Source organism: Castor canadensis, chromosome 2, assembly GCF_047511655.1.
Source record: "Castor canadensis chromosome 2, mCasCan1.hap1v2, whole genome shotgun sequence".
NCBI classification, from domain to species: domain Eukaryota; kingdom Metazoa; phylum Chordata; class Mammalia; order Rodentia; family Castoridae; genus Castor; species Castor canadensis.
In genome coordinates, this window is record NC_133387.1 from 86,721,985 (window position 1) to 86,743,716 (window position 21,732).

General features: G+C 37.8%; 1 protein-coding gene across 2 annotated transcripts in view; it reads right to left on the reverse strand.

The window, feature by feature from the left end:
• The window catches only part of Hibadh (3-hydroxyisobutyrate dehydrogenase), a 116,443-nt gene extending 95,118 nt beyond the window's left edge, over positions 1-21,325 (reverse strand). Inside the window, exon 1 of one of the 2 annotated variants that reach the window (XM_020180034.2) lies at positions 21,057-21,325. In XM_020180034.2, coding sequence (XP_020035623.1) covers positions 21,057-21,147 — 91 coding nt within the window. In that variant the 5' untranslated portion in view covers positions 21,148-21,325. The remainder of the gene's footprint in view (positions 1-21,056) is intronic. The other variant, XM_074065189.1, reaches the window with a different exon arrangement.
• Between the last annotated feature and the right edge of the window lie 407 nt (positions 21,326-21,732).

Sequence of the window (21,732 nt, forward strand, 5' to 3'; positions counted from 1 at the left end):
CAGGACCTGATGGATTCTCTGCTGAATTCTATCAGACCTTTAAAGAAGAACTGATACCAACCCTCCTTAAACTGTTCCATGAAATAGAAAGGGAAGGAAAACTGCCAAACACATTTTATGAAGCCACTATTACACTTATCCCAAAACCAGGCAAAGACACCTCCAAAAAAGGAGAACTATAGGCCAATCTCCTTAATGAACAGTGATGCAAAGATCCTTAACAAAATAATGGCAAACCGAATTCAAGAACACATCAAAAAGATTATTCACCACGACCAAGTTGGCTTCATCCCAGGAATGCAGGGGTGGTTCAACATATGAAAATCAATAAACCACATTAACAGAAGCAAAGACAAAAACCACTTGATCATCTCAATTTTTTTGCAGAAAAAGCCTTTGATAAGATCCAACACCATTTCATGATAAAAGCTCTAAGAAAACTAGGAATAGAAGGAAAGTACCTCAACATTATAAAAGCTATATGTGACAAACCTACAGACAGCATTATACTTAACGGAGAAAAACTGAAACCATTCCCTCTAAAATCAGGAACTAGACAAGGATGCCCACTATCTCCACTCCTATTCAACATAGTACTGGAATTCATAGCCAGAGCAATTAGGCAAGAAGAAGGAATAAAAGGAATACAAATAGGTAAAGAAACTGTCAAAATATCCCTATTTGCAGACGACATGATCCTATACCATAAAGACCCAAAAACCTCTACTCAGAAGCTCTTAGACACCATCAATAGCTACAGCAAGGTAGCAGGATATAAAATCAACACATAGAAAAATCATTAGCAATTCTATACACTAATAATGAACAAACTGAAAAATATATGAAAACAATTCCATTTACAATAGCCTCAAAAAAAAAAATCAAATACCTAGGTGTAAACCTAACAAAAGATGTGAAAGACCTCTACAAGGAAAACTATACACTTCTGAAGAAAGAGACTGAGGAAAACTATAGAACGTGAAGAGATTTCCCATGCTCATGGATTGGTAAAATCAACGTAATAAAAATGTCTATACTCCTAAAAGTAATCTACATGTTTAATGCAATTCCCATCAAAATTCCAATAACATTCATTAAAAAGATTGAAAAATCTACTGTTAAATTTATATGGAAACACAAGAGGCCAAGGCAACACTCAGTCAAAAGAACAATGCAGGAGGTATCACAATACCTGACTTCAAACTATATTACAAAGCATTAACAATAAAAACAGCATGGTACTGGCACAAAAACAGACATGAAGACCGGTGGAACAGAATAGAGGACCCAGATATGAAGCCACACAACTATAACCAACTTGTCTTTGACAAAGGAGCTAAAAATATACAATGGAGAAAGGGCAGCCTCTTCAACAAAAACTGCTGGGAAAAACTGGTTAGCACTCTGCAAAAAACTGAAACGAGACCCATGTATATCACCCTATACCAATATTAACTCAAAATGGATGAAGGATCTTAATATCAGACTACAAACTCTAAAGTTGATACAGGAAAGAGTAGGAAATACTCTGGAATTAGTAGATATAGTAAGAACTTTCTCAATGGAACCCCAACAGCACAGCAACTAAGAGATAGCATAGATAAATGGGACTTCATAAAACTAAAAAGCTTCTGCTCAACAAAAGAAATGGTTTCTAAATTGAAGAGAATACCCACAGAGTGGGAGAAAATATTTGCCAGCTACACATCAGACAAAGGACTGATAACCAGAATATATAGGGAACTTAAAAAACTAAATTCTCCCAAAACTAATGAACCAATAAAGAAATGGGCAAGTGAACTAAACAGAACTTTCTCAAAAGAAGAAATTCAAATGGCCAGAAAACACATGAAAAAATGCTCACCATCTCTAGCAATAAAGGAAATGCAAATTAAAACCACACTAAGATTCCACCTCACCCCTGTTAGAACAGCCATCATTAGCAACACCACCACCAACAGGTGTTGGCGAGGATACGGGGAAAAAAGGAACCCTCTTACACTGTTGGTGGGAATGTAAACTAGTACAACCACTCTGGAAAAAAATTTGGAGGCTACTTAAAAAGCTGGACATCGATCTACCATTTGATCCAACAATACCACTCTTGGGGATATACCCAAAAGACTGTGACACAGGTTACTCCAGAGGCACCTGCACACCCATGTTTATTGCGGCACTATTCACAATAGCCAAGTTATGGAAACAGCCAAGATGCCCCACTACTGATGAATGGATCAAGAAAATGTGGTATCTATACACAATGGAATTTTATGCAGCCATGAAGAAGAACAAAATGTTATCATTCGCTGGTAAATGGATGGAATTGGAGAACATCATTCTGAGTGAGGTTAGCCTGGCCCAAAAGACCAAAAATCCTATGTTCTCCCTCATATGTGGACATTAGATCAAGGGCAAACACAACAAGGGGATTGAATATTGATCACAAGATAACAGCAAGAGCCCACAAGAGAGACATGAGGATAGGTAAGACACCTAAAAAATTAGCTAGCATTTGTTGCCCTCAACACAGAGAAACTAAAGCAGATACCTTAAAAGCAACGGAGGGCAACAGAAGGGGACCAGGAACTAGAGAAAAGGTTAGATCAAAAAGAATTAACCTACAAGGTAACACACATGCACAGGAAATTAATGTGAGTCAACTCCCTGTATAGCTATCCTTATCTCAACTAGCAAAAACCCTTGTTCCTTCCTATTATTGGTTATACTCTTTGTTCAACAAAATTAGAGATAAGGGCAAAATAGTTTCTGCCAGGTATGGAGGGGGTTGGGGGGAGAGGGAAGGGGCAGGATGGGTGGTAAGGGAGGGGGTGGGTCAGGGGGGAGAAATGACGAAAGCATTGTATGCAAATATGAATAATTAAAAAAAAAGAAAGAAAGAAAGAAAAGGGGAAGGTAGGGACTGGGCTCTTGAAAAGCTCACAGTCTGGAGAAGGAGGAAAGAGAACTACTCCACTTGTCCTTTCATTTGTTGGCTTTATTCTTTTTTTTCAAGGACTCCAGTTTTAAAACTGAGTAGTACCAACAACTAATCAAAGTTATCCTGTTAAGTTTCAGATCCTCTCAAGTGACTCCTATTCTTCCTTGAACTTAATCTGAATACAATGAGATTTCTGAAAAGCAAATTATTTAAAGCTCTAATGTTTAAGAAATACAGGTCTTATAGAATTAGAAGAATATTAACTTGGGGGGAGGGTACTGGGGTTTAAATTCAGGGCCTCACGCATGCTATACAAGCACTCTCCCACTTGAACCACTCAACCAGCCAATACCTTTTAATTTGATGACTGACTCTACCACTTTGGCTAAATATGGATGTCAGTCCTGTGCAATGTCCCATTACTAGTACTCAGTTTAACACAACTGGTGTAACAGGAGCCCTTTGTTTAACTTTCTGGTCCATGGAGTTCAGTGACAGACAAATGACACCTAACTGAAGTTTTATTTTGAAATTAAACAGAATGAGAAGAGAACTCTAATGCTTATAAGCAAATTAACAAAAATAGCCTGAGAGAAAATGTAGCACTATTGTAACAAACTACTGTTGGGATTGGAACGGTGTAATTTAATAATCTAAAAACATAAGAAACTAGGAAAAGGATATTTTAAAGGCAGTTAATGTAACAAGAAACGACTATAGTTCAAACATGTAACAAGTATGACACTGGTAAGGTAGAACCACAATTCAACAAGTATTAAGCAACAACCATTTATATATACCATGGAAGACACAAATGAGACTGGCCCTCAACAATCTTAAAATCCAAGAGAACATAACTTATGTAACCAAACACTAATACAATACGGTTAAGGGTAAAATATAAAACAAACAATGCTGATATAGAAGGAGATTATGATTTGGGAACTTAAGGTACCACTTGACCTGGGTATTGTAGGATAAGTAGATTTCAAATGGATAGGAAATAGGAAGGAAAAGAACTCCATATAGAATATTCAAGGAACTAGGAAAGCCAAGAAGAAATGAGTAATAGTTAATGTTTATTACATTACTAAACACTTTATAACAGTCATATATTATCATTAAGTCCATCTGTCAGCTGAGAACACTGACACTTAGCAATTTTAAGTAAACTGCCTAAGACTTTTAAAAATTGTAATACCAATGTTCAAACCCAGCCAGTCTGACTACATTCTTCACTTGAAACCACTATATGACATTGCCCCACCACTTTTTTTTTTTTTCCCATGCTTGAGAGGCAGGCACTCTACCACTTGAGCCACTCCACCAGCACCCCTCCACTCTTCAAACAACATGTCCAAAGAAACAAAACAACAGAACAGGAGAGTAAGGCTGGAAGAAATAATGTGACCTTAATGTGGAAGGCCAGGACATGCTAAACAATTTTAATGTATTCCATAGGCAAAAGGGAGTTATTGAAAGATTGGGCAAAGAAATTATTATGTTTTAGAAACAGAAATGAGGCAACAGTGAACAGCAGATGAACTAGAAGAAGAAAAAGCCTGTATGCAAGACAACAGAAAAGTGACAGTAATAGTCTAGATCTTAATTCAGGCTGCTGTAACAAATATACCATAGTCTGAGTGACTTAAACAGAAATTTATTTCTCCCAATTCTGGACATAAGGAAATCCAAAGTGAAGGTAATCAAGGTGCCAGTAGCTTCAGTGTTTGCAAAGGCCCACTTCCTGGTTTACAGATGGCCATTTTTTCATTGTATTCTCACATGGCAGAGAGAGGACAAGCTCTCAAGTTTCTTGTGATAAGGACACTGATCCTATTCATGAGAGCTCTGCCTATGACCTAATCCCCAAAGGTCTCGCCTCCTCATATTAAGGATTAGGATCATCACTTTGAGGATTAGGATTTCAACGTATGAATTTTGAAGGAAGAAAAACACTTAGTCCATAAACGAAGCCAGTTAAAGGGTGGAAATCACGGAAAAAGGAAAGTATGAAAATAATTCAACATGGAAATGAATGCAATGGAAATAAGCTTTATTTGTAGTTTCTGCCTTGTTTGACCACGTATCTATTCAGAAATGAGTGCCATGAAAGAAAGAACTCTTCAGCATGGTATCTATATTAATACCTCAGAAACAAACCTTTATAGAAACAACTATACCAACCACTAGAATACTCCAGTCATTGTTCCCATCTTGAGTATTAAACTCCTAAAAAAGAGAAAGAGTTAAGGAGAGAGAGAAATCAAAGTCTGAAAAGAATGTAACAGCTTAGATTGTGAGCTAAAATAAGAAAAAGGCATAAAATGACAGTAACAGAAGGATGATAGCAATTACCTAGGTGGAGAAATCAAGAAGTTGACCCTGTTTTAAATAGGGTAACCATGAGCTGTCAATAAGATTTCCAACAGGGGCTAGAGATGTGCCTCAAGTGGTAGAGCACATACCTAGCAAGCCTGAAGTTCTGAGTTCAAACTCTAGTACCACCAAAAAAAAAAAAAGTCCAACAGACTATTAGAAATATTATGCCCAAGGTGTCAGGGATAGGAGGAGAAAAAAAAGATACGTATTTTACTAATCATCTGATTTAAAGAGTTGAAATGGTCAGAGCTGACAAAATCACCACTTGATAATAAAGAGATTAATGCCCAAAGACTGAACTTTTCTGAAGCCCAAAGGAATGAATACATTTATAAGTTAATTTAAAAGACAAACTAACCCTGAAATTACATAGAATTACAAGATAAAGGCATATAAAATTATAACTGTAGTCCTATATTCCAAAAGTACAAACATCAAAGATATTTTTCAAAATCCAAATTGGATGTGTTGAGATTAACAGCACAACAAACACCACCAAAGAAAAAGATCGATAAATAACCTTAATGACAGAGCAATAGGAACTATCCAAAACAGAGAGAAAAACATAATTTTAAAAATGAAAATGAGCTACAAGACAGCTCCAGCCTGCTAAATACAAATGTAATTAGTCTTCAAATGAGAGAAGTGGAGACAAAAAAAAGTAAAACTATGAAAAACTAATGGTCAAAAATTTTCCAAATTTGATGAAAACTATAAACCCCATTCCTCCAAGCTCAATGAACCCAAAAACAACAAACAGGAAAACACACCAAGACTCATGATAACCAAAATGTTTGAAAGCAGCCTGCAAAAAAACATAATAATTATACACAGAGGAACAAAGATGAGGATGAAGACAGATTTCTAATCAGAAACAATGCAACTAAGACGGTGCAGCAACATCTTTAAAATGCTAAAAGAAAAAATAACTGTGATGCTTGAAATCTATGCCCAGTGAAAGTATACAAATATCAGTATTTACATATGTAAAAAGGCATGAGGACATTTTTTTTTGGGGGGGTGGGGGGATGGCATTGGAAATGGATGTTCACTATCCTGATCGTGGTGATAATTTCACAGGTATATACGCATCAAAACCTACCAAACTATATACTTTAAATATGTGCAGTTTATTGTATGTCACCCACATTGTAATAACCAACATCAAATTTATAGAAAAAAATAGTTTTCTATTTAAAAAATATTAAAGTAATAAATCAATCAAATGTAATGTGTGAAGTTTAAATGGATACTGATTTGGAAAAAAATCCATAAAGGATACTCTTAAGATTATAAAATTTTGACTATGAACTGTATACTAGATGATACCATGGAATTATTGCTAATTGTTTTAGTGAGGTAATGGTAGTTTGGTTATACAGAACATCCTTTTCTTATAATAATCATACTAAATGAAACATTAGGATTAAAGTGTTATGATGCCTGCAATTTACTTTCAAATGATCCAAGTGAGGGATGTATATATATGGAAATAAATGTGGCAAGATGTTAACTGTTGCCTCTAAGCAAAGAGCACATGAATGTTCATTATATTATTCATTAAATATTTTCCCCTTGAAAATTTTCATAATAAAAGAGGAAAAAACTAGCATACTTACATGGAAAAAATGTTACAAATGGATGACAAAATACAAATAATTAGAAAAATACAGAATTCCAAGATGGCGGCTAGAGGGAGGAAGCAGAAAGCGACCCTCCTATAGTGAAATCTTGGAGAGACGCTGGAGACACACTTTGCAGGCATAATCACTGAGAAAAGGCATAACTTTGACCCCTCCACACCTCCAGCCGGCGCAGAGAATCTCCACTTCACGTTAAACGGAGAACCGAGGAGGCCCCCCGGGGGCCGCCAGTGGCCGGCGCCCATACGGCTTGGGAAGACGCGGACCAGGTGAGCTTCGCGGTACCGCGGTTCCCCCACAGACAAGCCTGGGCCAGAGCAGCATAGCCCCCTGGACAGACTGACCTCCACCCGGGAAAAAAAGAGAAACTGAGTACTAAGCAGTAAGAACAGTTAAGACACGCTGGAAAGAGGGTGGGGCGCCCTGAGCGCTGAAGATTGGGGGAAGGGAATCCTTCCCGGGACTGTAAATAAACGAGCCGGGCAGGCCGGAGAGGCTCTGGCGGGAGCGGGGCGCGCCAGCAACCAGGAGCGGGGACGCCTGTGAGAGGAGGGAAGACCCACTTCCCACGTGAACTGTAAATAAACACGCAGGCCTGACAACGCGGGGCAGTGTCGCCTTTCCCAGTGCTTGGAAAGGGAAAAGCCTGTAGCAGAGGCCCCCCTCCCCCGCACAGGAGAACTCTGAGCAAACAAAGCCTGTGGGACCAGGTGAGTGCTAAGCTCACCCCAGAGATCTGCATAAATAACGCTGCCAGCTCCAGGCTGAGAGCAGCAGGCAGGCAAGCCACAGTTGCAGATACCACTCTCAGAACTGCCTCCAGACGCTTTTTTTTCTTTTTCTCCCTACCTTTGATGAGAGAACAACCGAATTACACCTGCAAGCCGAAAAACTTACTGAAACTGTATTGCATTTGAACTGGGGACACTTGGTGGGGCTTTTTTTTTTTTTCTTCTGTGTGTGTGTGAGTGTAGTTTTGTTCTACTTTATGCATCCCCTTTGATGAGACAACTACAGAACAACATCTGAGGCACCAACTCCAGGACTGGAGATTGAGACGGACATCCAAATTATTAAGACTGAAATTGCATTGCATATAAACTTGGAAGTTTTTTGGTTTTTTGGGTTTTTTTGTTTTTTTTAATTTTCTATTTTCCATTTTACTTTAATTCATTTTTATAAATAGATATTACTCTCATATACTTATTTTTTATTTTTTTTATCTTTGATTTTCAATCCGCTCTCTGTCACTCTATTGTCTGTTCAGCTTACTGTCGATTAGTACACTAACACTCCCTGTTTATACCTTTGAAACTCTCTTGTCTGATACCTTGTTCTGCTTTCTCCCTCTTGTCTGTATATTTGTTTTCCCCTTTTCTTTAACTTCTTGCTTTCCATCTCAGCTCACTCTTCCATTCTCAATATTACCATTGTTATTATTACAAGCTAGAAAATACTTAATTACACACAGTACAGGGACAGTAACAACACCAAGGACAATGACAGGAAGACAGAAAAAACAAGGAAACCAGTTTCCCCACAGCAAAAAATTAGTACAGGAACCAGAGGGGAATGAAGAGAACAGAAACTCAGAGCCAGACTCCAACAAAATGAAGATAAACTATGCCAAAGGACCCAATGAAGCCTACAAGAATAATTTAAAAGAAGACATACTACAAGTACTCAATGAGAATTTTATAGAGATGATACTGGATAGGGTCAACCAAAATGTACAGGAGACACTCAAGAAATTCCAAGACAATAAAAATAGAGAATTTGAAAAAGCAAAAGAAGAAATAAAGGAAACCATAGAAGCACTGTATAAACACCAAAATGAAAGAGAGAACACAATGAATAAATGGATAAATGAACTCAGGACAAAAATAGACAACAATAAAGAAGAAAACAGCCAGGATATGGAAAACCTCAGAAAAAAGAACGAAACAGAACTGCATAACAAAACGGAAGGCCAATCCAGCAGAATAGAACAAACAGAAGACAGAATCTCAGAACTTGAAGATGAAATGGTAATTAAAGGAAAAACTGAAGAACTACTAATTAAACAACTCAAGACCTGTGAAAAGAAAATGCAAGAACTCACAGACTCCATCAAAAGACCAAACTTGAGAATCATGGGCATCGAAGAAGGAGAAGAGGTGCAAGCGAAGGGAATGCGTAATATATTCAACAAAATAATAACGGAAAATTTCCCAAATCTAGAGAAAGATATTCCCATACAAATGCAAGAGGCCTCCAGGACACCAAACAGACCAGATCAAAATAGAACTACTCCACGACATATCATCACTAAAACAACAAGTTCAGAAACTAAGGAAAGAATATTGAAGGCTGCAAGAGAGAAAAAACAAGTAACATACAAAGGTAAACCCATCAAAATCACAGCAGACTTCTCAACAGAAACATTAAAAGCAAGAAGAGCGTGGGGTGAGATCTTCCGGGCACTGAATGAAAATAACTTCAACCCCAGGATACTCTACCCAGCAAAGCTATCATTCAAAATAGATGGAGCAATAAAAGTCTTCCATGATAAGCAGAAACTAAAACAATATGTGACCACAAAGCCACCATTACAAAAGATTCTGCAAGGGATCCTGCACACAGAAAGTGACACCCAACTTAACCATGAAAAGGCAGGCAGCACCAAACCACAGGATAAGAAAAAGCAAGACAGTAGAGAGTAACATCAAGTTAGGTACACACAATCAAACCTTCAAACAACTAAGATAACTAAATGGCAGGAATCACCACATACCTATCAGTACTAACACTTAATGTTAATGGACTTAATTCACCCATCAAAAGACACCGTTTGACAAAATGGATTAAAAAAGAAGATCCAACAATTTGTTGCTTACAGGAGACTCATCTCACCGACAGAAATAAGCATATGCTTAGGATGAAAGGCTGGAAGAAGATTTACCAAGCCAATGGCCCCCGAAAACAAGCAGGAGTAGCAATACTTATCTCTGACAAAGTAGACTTCAAACCTACATTGATCAAACGAGATAAAGAAGGACATTCCATACTAATAAAAGGGGAAATAGACCAAAAGGAAATAATAATCATCAATCTGTACGCACCCAATGTCAACGCACCCAATTTCATCAAACATACCCTGAAAGACCTAAAAGCATATATAAACGCCAACACAGTGGTTGTGGGAGACTTTAACACTCCATTATCATCAATAGATAGGTCATCCAAACAAAAACTCAATAAAGAAATCCAAGATCTAAAATATGCAATAGATCAAGTGGACCTAGTAGATGTCTACAGAACATTTCATCCAACCTCTACACAATATACATTCTTCTCAGCAGCCCATGGAACCTTCTCCAAAATAGATCATATCCTAGGGCACAAAGCAAGCCTCAGCAAATATAAGAAAATAGAAATAATACCATGCATACTATCTGACCACAATGCAGTAAAAGTAGAACTCAACAACAAAAGTAAAGACAAAAAACATGCAAACAGCTGGAAACTAAGTAACTCATTACTTAATGAAGAATGGATCATCGATGCAATAAAAGAGGAAATTAAAAAGTTCCTAGAAGTCAATGAAAATGAAAACACAACCTACCAGAACCTATGGGACACAGCTAAGGCAGTCTTGAGAGGAAAGTTTATAGCCATGAGTGCATATATTAAAAAGATTGAAAGATCCCAAATCAATGACCTAATGATACATCTCAAACTCCTAGAAAAACAAGAACAAGCAAATCCCAAAACAAATAGAAGGAGAGAAATAATAAAAATAAGAGCTGAAATCAACAAAATAGAAACCAAAAAAACCATACAAAGAATTAATGAAACAAAAAGTTGGTTCTTTGAAAAAATAAACAAGATCGATAGACCCCTGGCAAACCTGACTAAAATGAGGAGAGAAAAAACCCAAATTAGTAGAATCAGGAATGCAAAAGGAGAGATAACAACAAACACCATGGAAGTCCAGGAAATCATCAGAGACTACTTTGAGAACCTATATTCAAATAAATTTGAAAATCTAAAAGAAATGGACAGATTTCTACATACATATGATCATCCAAAACTGAACCAAGAGGAAATTAATCACCTGAATAGACCTATAACACAAAATGAAATTGAAGCAGCAATCAAGAGTCTCCCCAAAAAGAAAAGTCCAGGACCTGATGGATTCTCTGCTGAATTCTATCAGACCTTTAAAGAAGAACTGATACCAACCCTCCTTAAACTGTTCCATGAAATAGAAAGGGAAGGAAAACTGCCAAACACATTTTATGAAGCCACTATTACACTTATCCCAAAACCAGGCAAAGACACCTCCAAAAAGGAGAACTATAGGCCAATCTCCTTAATGAACATTGATGCAAAGATCCTCAACAAAATAATGGCAATTCGAATTCAGCAACACATCAAAAAGATTATTCACCACGACCAGGTAGGCTTCATCCCAGGGATGCAGGGGTGGTTCAACATACGAAAATCAATAAACGTAATAAACCACATTAACAGAAGCAAAGACAAAAACCACTTGATCATCTCAATAGATGCAGAAAAAGCCTTTGATAAGATCCAACATCATTTCATGATAAAAGCTCTAAGAAAACTAGGAATAGAAGGAAAGTTCCTCAACATTATAAAAGCTATATATGACAAACCTACAGCCAGCATTATACTTAATGGAGAAAAATTAAAACCATTCCCTCTAAAATCAGGAACCAGACAAGGATGCCCACTATCTCCACTCCTATTCAACATAGTACTGGAATTCCTAGCCAGAGCAATTAGGCAAGAAGAAGGAATAAAAGGAATACAAATAGGTAAAGAAACTGTCAAAATATCCCTATTTGCAGACGACATGATCCTATACCTTAAAGACCCAAAAAACTCTACTCAGAAGCTTCTAGACATCATCAATAGCTATAGCAAGGTAGCAGGATATAAAATCAACATAGAAAAATCATTAGCATTTCTATACACTAACAATGAGCAAACGGAAAAAGAATGTATGAAAACAATTCCATTTACAATAGCCTCAAAAAAAATCAAATACCTAGGTGTAAACCTAACAAAAGATGTGAAAGACCTCTACAAGGAAAACTATACACTTCTGAAGAGAGAGATTGAGGAAGACTATAGAAAGTGGAGAGATCTCCCATGCTCATGGATTGGTAGAATCAACATAGTAAAAATGTCTATACTCCCAAAAGTAATCTACATGTTTAATGCAATTCCCATCAAAATTCCAATGACATTCATCAAAGAGATTGAAAAATCTACTGTTAAATTTATATGGAAACACAAGAGGCCACGAATAGCCAAGGCAATACTCAGTCAAAAGAACAATGCAGGAGGTATCACAATACCTGACTTCAAACTATATTACAAAGCAATAATAATAAAAACAGCATGGTACTGGCACAAAAACAGACATGAAGACCAGTGGAACAGAATAGAGGATCCAGATATGAAGCCACACAACTATAAGCAACTTATCTTTGACAAAGGAGCTAAAAATATACGATGGAGAAATAGCAGCCTCTTCAACAAAAACTGCTGGGAAAACTGGTTAGCAGTCTGCAAAAAACTGAAACTAGATCCATGTATATCACCCTATACCAAGATTAACTCAAAATGGATCAAGGATCTGAATATCAGACCCCAAACTCTTAAGTTGATACAAGAAAGAGTAGGAAATACTCTGGAGTTAGTAGGTATAGGTAAGAACTTTCTCAATGAAACCCCAGCAGCACAGCAACTAAGAGATAGCATAGATAAATGGGACCTCATAAAACTAAAAAGCTTCTGTTCATCAAAAGAAATGGTCTCTAAACTGAAGAGAACATCCACAGAGTGGGAGAAAATATTTGCCAACTATACATCAGACAAAGGACTGATAACCAGAATATACAGGGAACTTAAAAAACTAAATTCTCCCAAAACTAATGAACCAATAAAGAAATGGGCAGGTGAACTAAACAGAACTTTCTCAAAAGAAGAAATTCAAATGGCCAGAAAACACATGAAAAAATGCTCACCGTCTCTAGCAATAAAGGAAATGCAAATTAAAAACTAAGATTCCACCTCACCCCTGTTAGAATAGCCATCATCAGCAACACCACCAACAACAGGTGTTGGCGAGGATGCGGGGAAAAAGGAACCCTCTTACACTGTTGGTGGGAATGTAAACTAGTACAACCACTCTGGAAAAAAATTTGGAGGCTACTTAAAAAGCTGGACATCGATCTACCATTTGATCCAGCAATACCACTCTTGGGGATATACCCAAAAGACTGTTACTCCAGAGGCACCTGCACATCCATGTTTATTGCGGCACTATTCACAATAGCCAAGTTATGGAAACAGCCAAGATGCCCCAGCACTGACGAATGGATTAAGAAAATGTGGTATCTATACACAATGGAATTTTATGCAGCCATGAAGAAGAACGAAATGTTATCATTCGCTGGTAAATGGATGGAATTGGAGAACATCATTCTGAGTGAGGTTAGCCTGGCTCAAAAGACCAAAAATCGTATGTTCTCCCTCATATGTGGACATTAGATCAAGGGCAAACACAACAAGGGGATTGGACTATGAGCACATGATAAAAGCGAGAGCACACAAGGGAGGGGTGAGGATAGGTAAGACACCTAAAAAACTAGCTAGCATTTGTTGCCCTTAATGCAGAGAAACTAAAGCAGATACCTTAAAGCAACTGAGGCCAATAGGAAAAGGAGACCAGGAACTAGAGAAAAGGTTAGATTAAAAAGAATTAACCTAGAAGGTAACACCCACGCACAGGAAATCAATGTGAGTCAATGCCCTGTATAGCTATCCTTATCTCAACCAGCAAAACCCCTTGTTCCTTCCTATTATTGCTTATACTCTCTCTACAACAAAATTAGAGATAAGGGCAAAATAGTTTCTGCTGGGTATTGAGGGGGGGAGCGGGAGGGGGTGGAGTGGGTGGTAAGGGAGGGGGTGGGGGCAGGGGGGAGAAATAAACCAAGCCTTGTATGCACATATGAATAATAAAAGAAAAATGAAAAAAAAAAATAAAAGTCCATTCTTCCAAGATAAAAAAATAAATAAATATATTAAAAAAAAAAAATACAACATGATAAAAATAGGGCTATTTTATAGGCAAATTACTTTAAAATTTTGAAGAAAAATATGAATACAATTTTTAAATAAGCAAAAATCATGAAATGACAATTAACAGAAAATATATAAATGACACCTCCCCAAAAAAACTTTGAAAATGTATTCAATGTCATAATTAGATAAATGCAAAACAAAGCAATGTGATGGTAATTTTCACCTATCAAATGGACAATTTCTTCCTTGTACAAAAACTCCTATCAGCAAGAAAGGACTGATGAAAGCAGGTTGGGTTGCGGGTGGCTGGCAGGTCCACCCTCCTGCAGCAATGACAGGTCAGCTCTGCAGAAGGGGAGCAAAGGAAGAGCCCAAGAGGAGAGTCCCATAAGGTTGCCAACTAAGCCTGCTCCTGCAAAAGTGGAAATGAAGCCAAAAACACACAGCAGGAGAGGATAAATCTTCACACAAAGGAAGTACAAACAAAAGGGAAAAGAGGAGCAAAAGGAAAACAGGCTCCAGTGGCTAACCAAGAAACTAAAGTTTTACCTGCAGAAAACAGAGAAACTAAAAATGAGGGAAATGCCGCCTATAAAGAATATCTGACTAATCATACACCATTGTCTTATCAGTGTTCCGTCTCCATACTTGTGCAATCCAGAGGAATATTTTTATCAGCTATTTTGTAAATGCTCTAGTAGCTCTAGAAATATTTTTAAAATGTGTAAGTGCAAATGTGTAAAAAAATGTTTTCAAGAAGTAAAATCATTCCCTGGTTGTTTATGCTTTGGTACACCAGAAAGTAGTGGGATATTGAATTGTGGAGGCTTTGACTGTGTGGAGTGTTGTTTTAACATTCTTTTGGTAGAGGGTAAGTTTTATATTCTACAACATAAAGCATTCTAAATGGCAACTTGGAGTCACAGTCATTCATACTGTCTAAAAATTTTTAAATACTAGTCCCTTGTTGCTTTCTAGTAGAACTATTTCCTACAGAAAACCACTCCTTGATCTTTTGCTGTCAGAATTGTGTGTGTTCTCTAACACCTTTGGTTGTGACAGTCCAATTTTCCTAATTTGTTAACGTGAAAGATGGAAAACTTGAGTATGTGGTGTATGTGATGTAAAACTGTGAATTAGTGTAACGTTAAGTAACAGATGATCAGCATTTGAAGATACTGGTACATGCTTCCAACTTTGAAACTGGAATAACTTTAAAAAAGAAACACAATACATGGTTTTAGATTTTCAGCTCATGCATTAAGAATTATGTACAAATTGAAATGTCTATGTACCGCTCCTAAACACAATAAAATCTCAATTATGAAAGAAAAATGAAAATACCAGAATGATGAAAACATGTATTCTCATACACTGCAGAACTGATTCACCTTTTGGATGATAATTTGAAAAAACTATCTACATTGGAATTTTAGTTTAAAACTTACATATGAAAACTCTTAACTCAGCAGTTCTAGATTTACAAGCCCAAAAACCTCTGCCACAACTACTCTACTTATTTGGTCAAGTTTGAAAGTATCTCTAGACAATATGTGAACATATGGGTGTGGCTATGTTCCAATACAATTTCACTTATAAAAAAGCAGGTGCCCAACTATGAGCCATATTTTGCAGATCCCCTATGTACTACCTGAACAACACCAGAATTTTTTTTATTATAGTACTGTTTATTACAGTAGAAAAATCACAAACAACTAAATATATATATATATATATAAAATAGGGCATTTAATTCATGGTAAAATATGCATTAGTAGGGCACTGGGTAATTGATACTAAGTCACTGCAATGAAATATGCAGATATCTAAAAGGATAGGCAAAAATCTGCAGAATTAGTTACTGAGTGAAAAAAGGTAAGATATATAACATTATACATAATACACAGAATATGGGGAGAAAAAATATATACATACTTATTTTTCTGATTTGCTATATGGATACATAAGAAACAGGAGTTATATCTGAAAAGTTGGGATAATGGGCCAGATTCAAAGAAAAAAATTCTTCTTATTTCACAATGTTTTGAGGTTTTACCATATGCATGCAACTTTATAACTACTTTTATGAGAAAATGAGATAAATGAGTTGGCATGCAATGAGTGTTTAATAAGTGTTATGTGGATGAATAACTACTAACTAGAGGGCTTTCATCAAATGGACATATGGGGATAAAAGCCAGTTCTGAAGCAATTAGAGTAACAATGTTGATAAAGTGGATCCAGCAAAAAACGCAGCAACCACTATACACTGCAGGTTGACTCTCCATATCCTCTCCTCCCTGATTCAAGATCAGGTTCCAAACTGTCTAAACCAATATACATGGTAATGCCATTTCTGCCAATTATCTGTTTCAAAGGCTGCCAGCCCTAAGTCAAAGATCTGGAAGTGCTGTAGAAAATCTGAAAATGTAATAAAGAACGAACAAGAGATTAATGAAAGTATCATATGTAATCATCAAACTTCTGTAGCTCTCAGTATCACTACCTCAGTGGCAGTCAGGGGGAAAGTACAGACCACAGGCAATGGATATTAGAATTTGAACAGATTGAGAAAAATGTTAGGATACTACCAAAGACATCAGTGAAATTTATGATTCTAAATAAGTTTGAGGCTAGACACAGACAAAACCTAAAGAAAAGAAGGAAGAAGAAATGAAATGAAGACAGTGTATTAGGGAAAACAACAGGAGGTCAAAGGACCAAGTGTAATGATGAAATTTAACAGCATGTCAATGTGCAAAACAAGAGTCACAGAATGGGCTGGGAGTATGGCTCAAGTAGTAGCACCTGCCTAGCAAGCACAATGCCCTAGGTTCAAACTCTAGTACCATCAAAAAAAAAAAAAAATTCACAGACAGAGTAATATCAAACAGAAGACTAGTTCTTGTGAAATCTTGTCAGGAGAGAAATTATGAGCGATAAGACCCTAGAGCAGCTAAAACACAGTAATGCTGTCTCTTGCTGAGGCTGAGGAGATTCAGAATAATGAGGCCATGTTGGATGGGTCAATATGAACATCAATCAAGATGAAGTTTTCAATAATGGGCTCAATTTTCTTTATTTCATCTTTGTTTGCAGCAAACTTAGAGAAAGGGTATTAGTATTACTAATTGAACTAATGCCAAAACAAAAGAGGTTATTTATTAATAGTGATAAAGTTTAAAACATTCTCTGAGTTTAAAAGATCCAGACCACTTCTTAGATGTATGACCTTGAAGGAAAAGGTTATTTAACTTCTCTACATACTAAGTTGTATCAAGAATACCTACTTGAGAAGGTTATTGTAAAGATTACTGGGGATAATGCTCTACAATGCCTAGCACATGATTGTCAATACACATTAGCTATTTTTATTAACAATGGTCAAAAAGTAGTACCATGGGCTAAGTCCTATGCTAAATGGCCCTTTTGGTTAGAAGAACCAGAGGTAAAGGTATGGATGCTTTTAGGAAAAGAGAGCTTTTAGTGAAGATGAAGTATCAGAAGGAGCTTTTGACAAATAGAAAAGAATTTGTACCCAAAGAGACAGAAATCCAAGGAAGAATCATGAAATTATTACCCTAAAAGAGTTTCAAACCTAAAAAAAATGCATCATCCTTTAAGTAATTCCTAAAATTACTTAAATGAAGTAGTGTGTGGAAATAGCAAAGCTAGACCACAGATAAAACCAAGCTAAGGGAGAAAAAAAAAAATCAGTCAACATGATACAAAGGTGGTATTGGTTGGGTGGTAAAGACACTAGCTAGAAAATTTGGTAATATTACTTTCTAAGTACACAGGTGCAAATTTACAGATTATGGTTTCTCAAATGTAACATGAGCAAAGTTATCCATACCTTGGTAACCTGACATGCTACCAAGAATCAGTCTACCATTTAAAAATAGTAATAGGGTCCAAAGAGTTTTTTTTTTTCTCCTTATCAAAGTAACACATGTTCATTGTACAAAATTGGAAGGTATTAGAAATACAAAGTCAAAAGGGACAAACCTTATTGTGCATAGCCATTCTAGTCTTCTGACACATTTTCAATTACACATGAGATTATACTGTACAGTAGTATCCCCTTTATCCAAGGGGGATAGGTTCTAGACCCTCAGTGGGTATCTGAAACCCTATACATGTAGTTTTTCTTATATACATACCTACAATAAAAAGTAATCTATAATGTAGGCAGTGAGAGATTAACAACAAAAACTAATTATGAAGTAGAATGATTCTACTGTATACTTTTTAAAAGTTGTATGAATGTGATCATTGTCTCTCCCAAATATCTTTTCACTTATTTTCAGACTCTGGTTAACAGTAACTAGAACTGCAGAACAGGGAACTTCAAATAAGGGAGTACTACTATATACATGTTGGGTCCTACTCTATCATACAGTATTATGTCAAGAACACTATTTGTTTAAATGCTAAAAATTATTAAACTAAGAGTGGTAACTTACTCTAGAAAGACCTTAATGGTCTGGGTCAAGTTATTTTAGTAATAAATATTGTAATTTTGCAAGTTAACATACAACTTTCATTACAGAACCAGATGCAACTTTTCAGAAGTTCATGTGCCACCCTATAAGCTAATGTAAATGTGAAAAAAATCATTATACATTTATGTCAGAATTATGCTGCTTTGAAAGTAGATTTCATATATACACAAAGGACCAATGATAAAAAAAATTAGCATTTCCATTGCCATATATGATGCTGGTTAATTTTCTCATCCCAGCTTTGGTTAGGTGGTTACTTTAAGATGTCCTGATAGTTATTTTTCCATCTACATGTTGACGAGTCACAAGAAGTATAAAGGGCCTCCATCTGTAGATCTTTTTCCTCTGTACAAAAAAAAACCCTAAAACTAAATTTAACTTTTAAATGGGCAATATAATAGTAATATGTATACAGTTTACAGTTTAATAGTTCTCTTTTTTTCTATTTCTTTCGTGTTACATTATATTAAGATAGTGCTACTAGCTGGCAACTTACAGGTCTCTTTAAAAAAAAAAAAAAGTAATAATTATATGGATCCTTACATTACCATCCATACGATACAAACATCTTAAACACATTGTGGAGGCAAAACTCCCACAGAATTCAGAATACCAAATAATGTTACTATCTGAACATGGTTCTTTTTCTTAATATCCCTAGAATCCAAACTTACACGTAGAGTTTTTCCTATTCTTTAAAACTTGAAACTCAGAAGTTAACACTTCTGTGGTAAATTAATATAAACAGAAGTGTTTAAAACATTTCCAGAGGGTAAAAAACAACTGCTTAAGGGTTTTAGACTTGTCATCACCAAAGAACCATTTTAAATGTTTTGTAACTCTTCTAATAAAACACCTTACGAACTAAAATACAAGCTCATATGCCAAAGTAGTGTAACCAGCATTGTGAGTTAGGCCCATTCAGTTGTCAGAGGAAAGTATTACAGTCGTAGGCCTCAGATTCTTCCACCATGAATTCTAAGAACTTTCATAACTCTAAAAGGTACATCAAGGATTCATTAAAGTATCATTAGAACACCTTGTAAAACCACTAAACAGCAAATACATCTTCCTCAGATAATCAAATCTGAAAGAATTGTACATTCATGTGAAAACTCCCTGCTCCCTGTAGTATTGTTAAAAAAAAAGTGATAAATCAGGTTTGTTTTTTTTTTTTAAACATCTCTGAAGTGGGAGGCGTTTTTTTTTTTAGCTCAAATAATTCTGTGAGTTTGTATCTTGTTATTATGATTCTGAATCAGACCCCTGTTGTCTTTCATCCCATACAGCTTGGCATTCTCAATAGCCAAAAAGAAAATTCATAGGTTTTCCTGAGGGAAAAGACTGGGTTTGTTCAGAATTCAATATTCCAACCTATATATATATATATATTTTTTTTAAAGACTGGGAAAAGTTAATGCCAAGGTTTTTGTTGTTATTATTTGTTTTCACGGCTGGGGATGAACCCAGAGTTTTGTGCATGGTATACAAATCCTCTACCACCAACCTTCACTCATACCCAAACCCAATACCAAGGTTTTTTGGTTAATACTGAAAAAGATCCTGCTAAACAGTGCCTTGTTACAACAAATTTTTATATAAGCACAATGGCAGTGTCCCCCCAAATCAACCAAATTTTCAACTGAAGAGGAACCATGGTGTCCTAGAAAATGCAAGAATTAAGAAGCAGCAAGGACGGCTTTCTACACCCTGCTGGGGATATCCTACTTCACTTATTCAAGGAGCCTCAAGTTTCTCGTGTGAAAAATGAAAGACTGAATTGGTTCTCTGTGATTCTTCCTAACTCTAAAAGCTGCTTCTTCCTAAGTCCCTAGTTAGCTTAGAACTTACAATGGTATTGCGGGGAAGGGGAAGGACAACGTAGATTCTGGCCTCATTTTTTGAGGACGTTGAAGTGTTGCAGTTAATACTTTGACAGAGCCGTTTTCATGCAGCATGGAACAGAACGGGGGTGAGCACGCCCTGACGGTCAAGGGTGACAAACTCCGCTGGAATGCTAGGATGTGGTCATCACACCGATGAAGGCGGTCAGACACAAATCGGACCCTGATGTCCGACGGCGCGCCCACTTACCGTGCAGCCTCAGGAGCTGGAAGGCCGGGGGTCACCTAGGTCGTGCAAGGTCACCCTCCAAATTTTCCTCGGAGCCTTAATTCCAAAGAAACACGCCCCGGACTTAGCATTCCTTCCCTCACCCCAAGTTCTCCCCCACTCCTTCCTAAGTCCCCAAAAGGACGCTGAACCCCAAAAATCTGGAACCGAGTAACGGGAAGCGGCAGGAAGGAAGTACAGTCCCACAAGCGGCCGCCGCAGAGGAGACGAGGCCTTCAAGACCTGCTAAAACTTGGGGGTTTAACCCCAACCCCGTCGCAGGACCTCCTGTGAAAAGACCTCCTGGGCTGGCTGGTCGCAAGAAGCGGGAGACCGGAGGAGGGACGCGGGGAAAAAGCGCGAGGTCCTTACCGGCTGCAAGGCTGGCCGCTACCCACCGCGGCCGGTGGCTCCAGTACCACAGGCCGGAGGCGGCTCCTCGGAGCTGCAAGGAGGCTGCCATGCTGCCCCCGCTCCGCCTCCCCGCCGTGACCTCCGCCGCCTCCCGCCTGCCCCTCAGACTGCGAGTGTACGCAGCGGGACGGGCGGGGCCTGCCGCGGCGTGGGGGCGCTCGCGCACGCGCTCTCGCGACTCTGGGCGGGCTCCCGTCCTCGAGAGTCGGAGCGCGAAGCCGAGAGGCGTGTCCCGGCGGCGCAGACACTGTCAATCCCCTTACAGACAGGCGAATGAGCCAATCAGAACTCCAGCGCCCTGGGTTGGGGGGGGTTGTTTGTGTTTTGGGGTTTTTTTTGTTCCCGCCCCCTTCTCCCCGGTTCTCCCCCACGCCGCCCCAGCCCCTTCTAAGTTAACTACTTGCGGGCTGGAATCTCCCTGTTTGCCAAACCGCAAAGGACAGGTGGGAGGCTGTGACTGTCGCTCGCCGCCGCCTCCCCAAAGCGCACAACCCCACAACTGCCCTTCATTGGGCTGTCACTGCGTGTTTCCTCTAGCAGTCAAGGACAAACTTTGGCAGCAGCTGCTGCAGCTTTTAGACAAAAGTCGAAATTCCCAGTCTTTGCAAGTCTTGTCCATACGCGGACCTCCTAA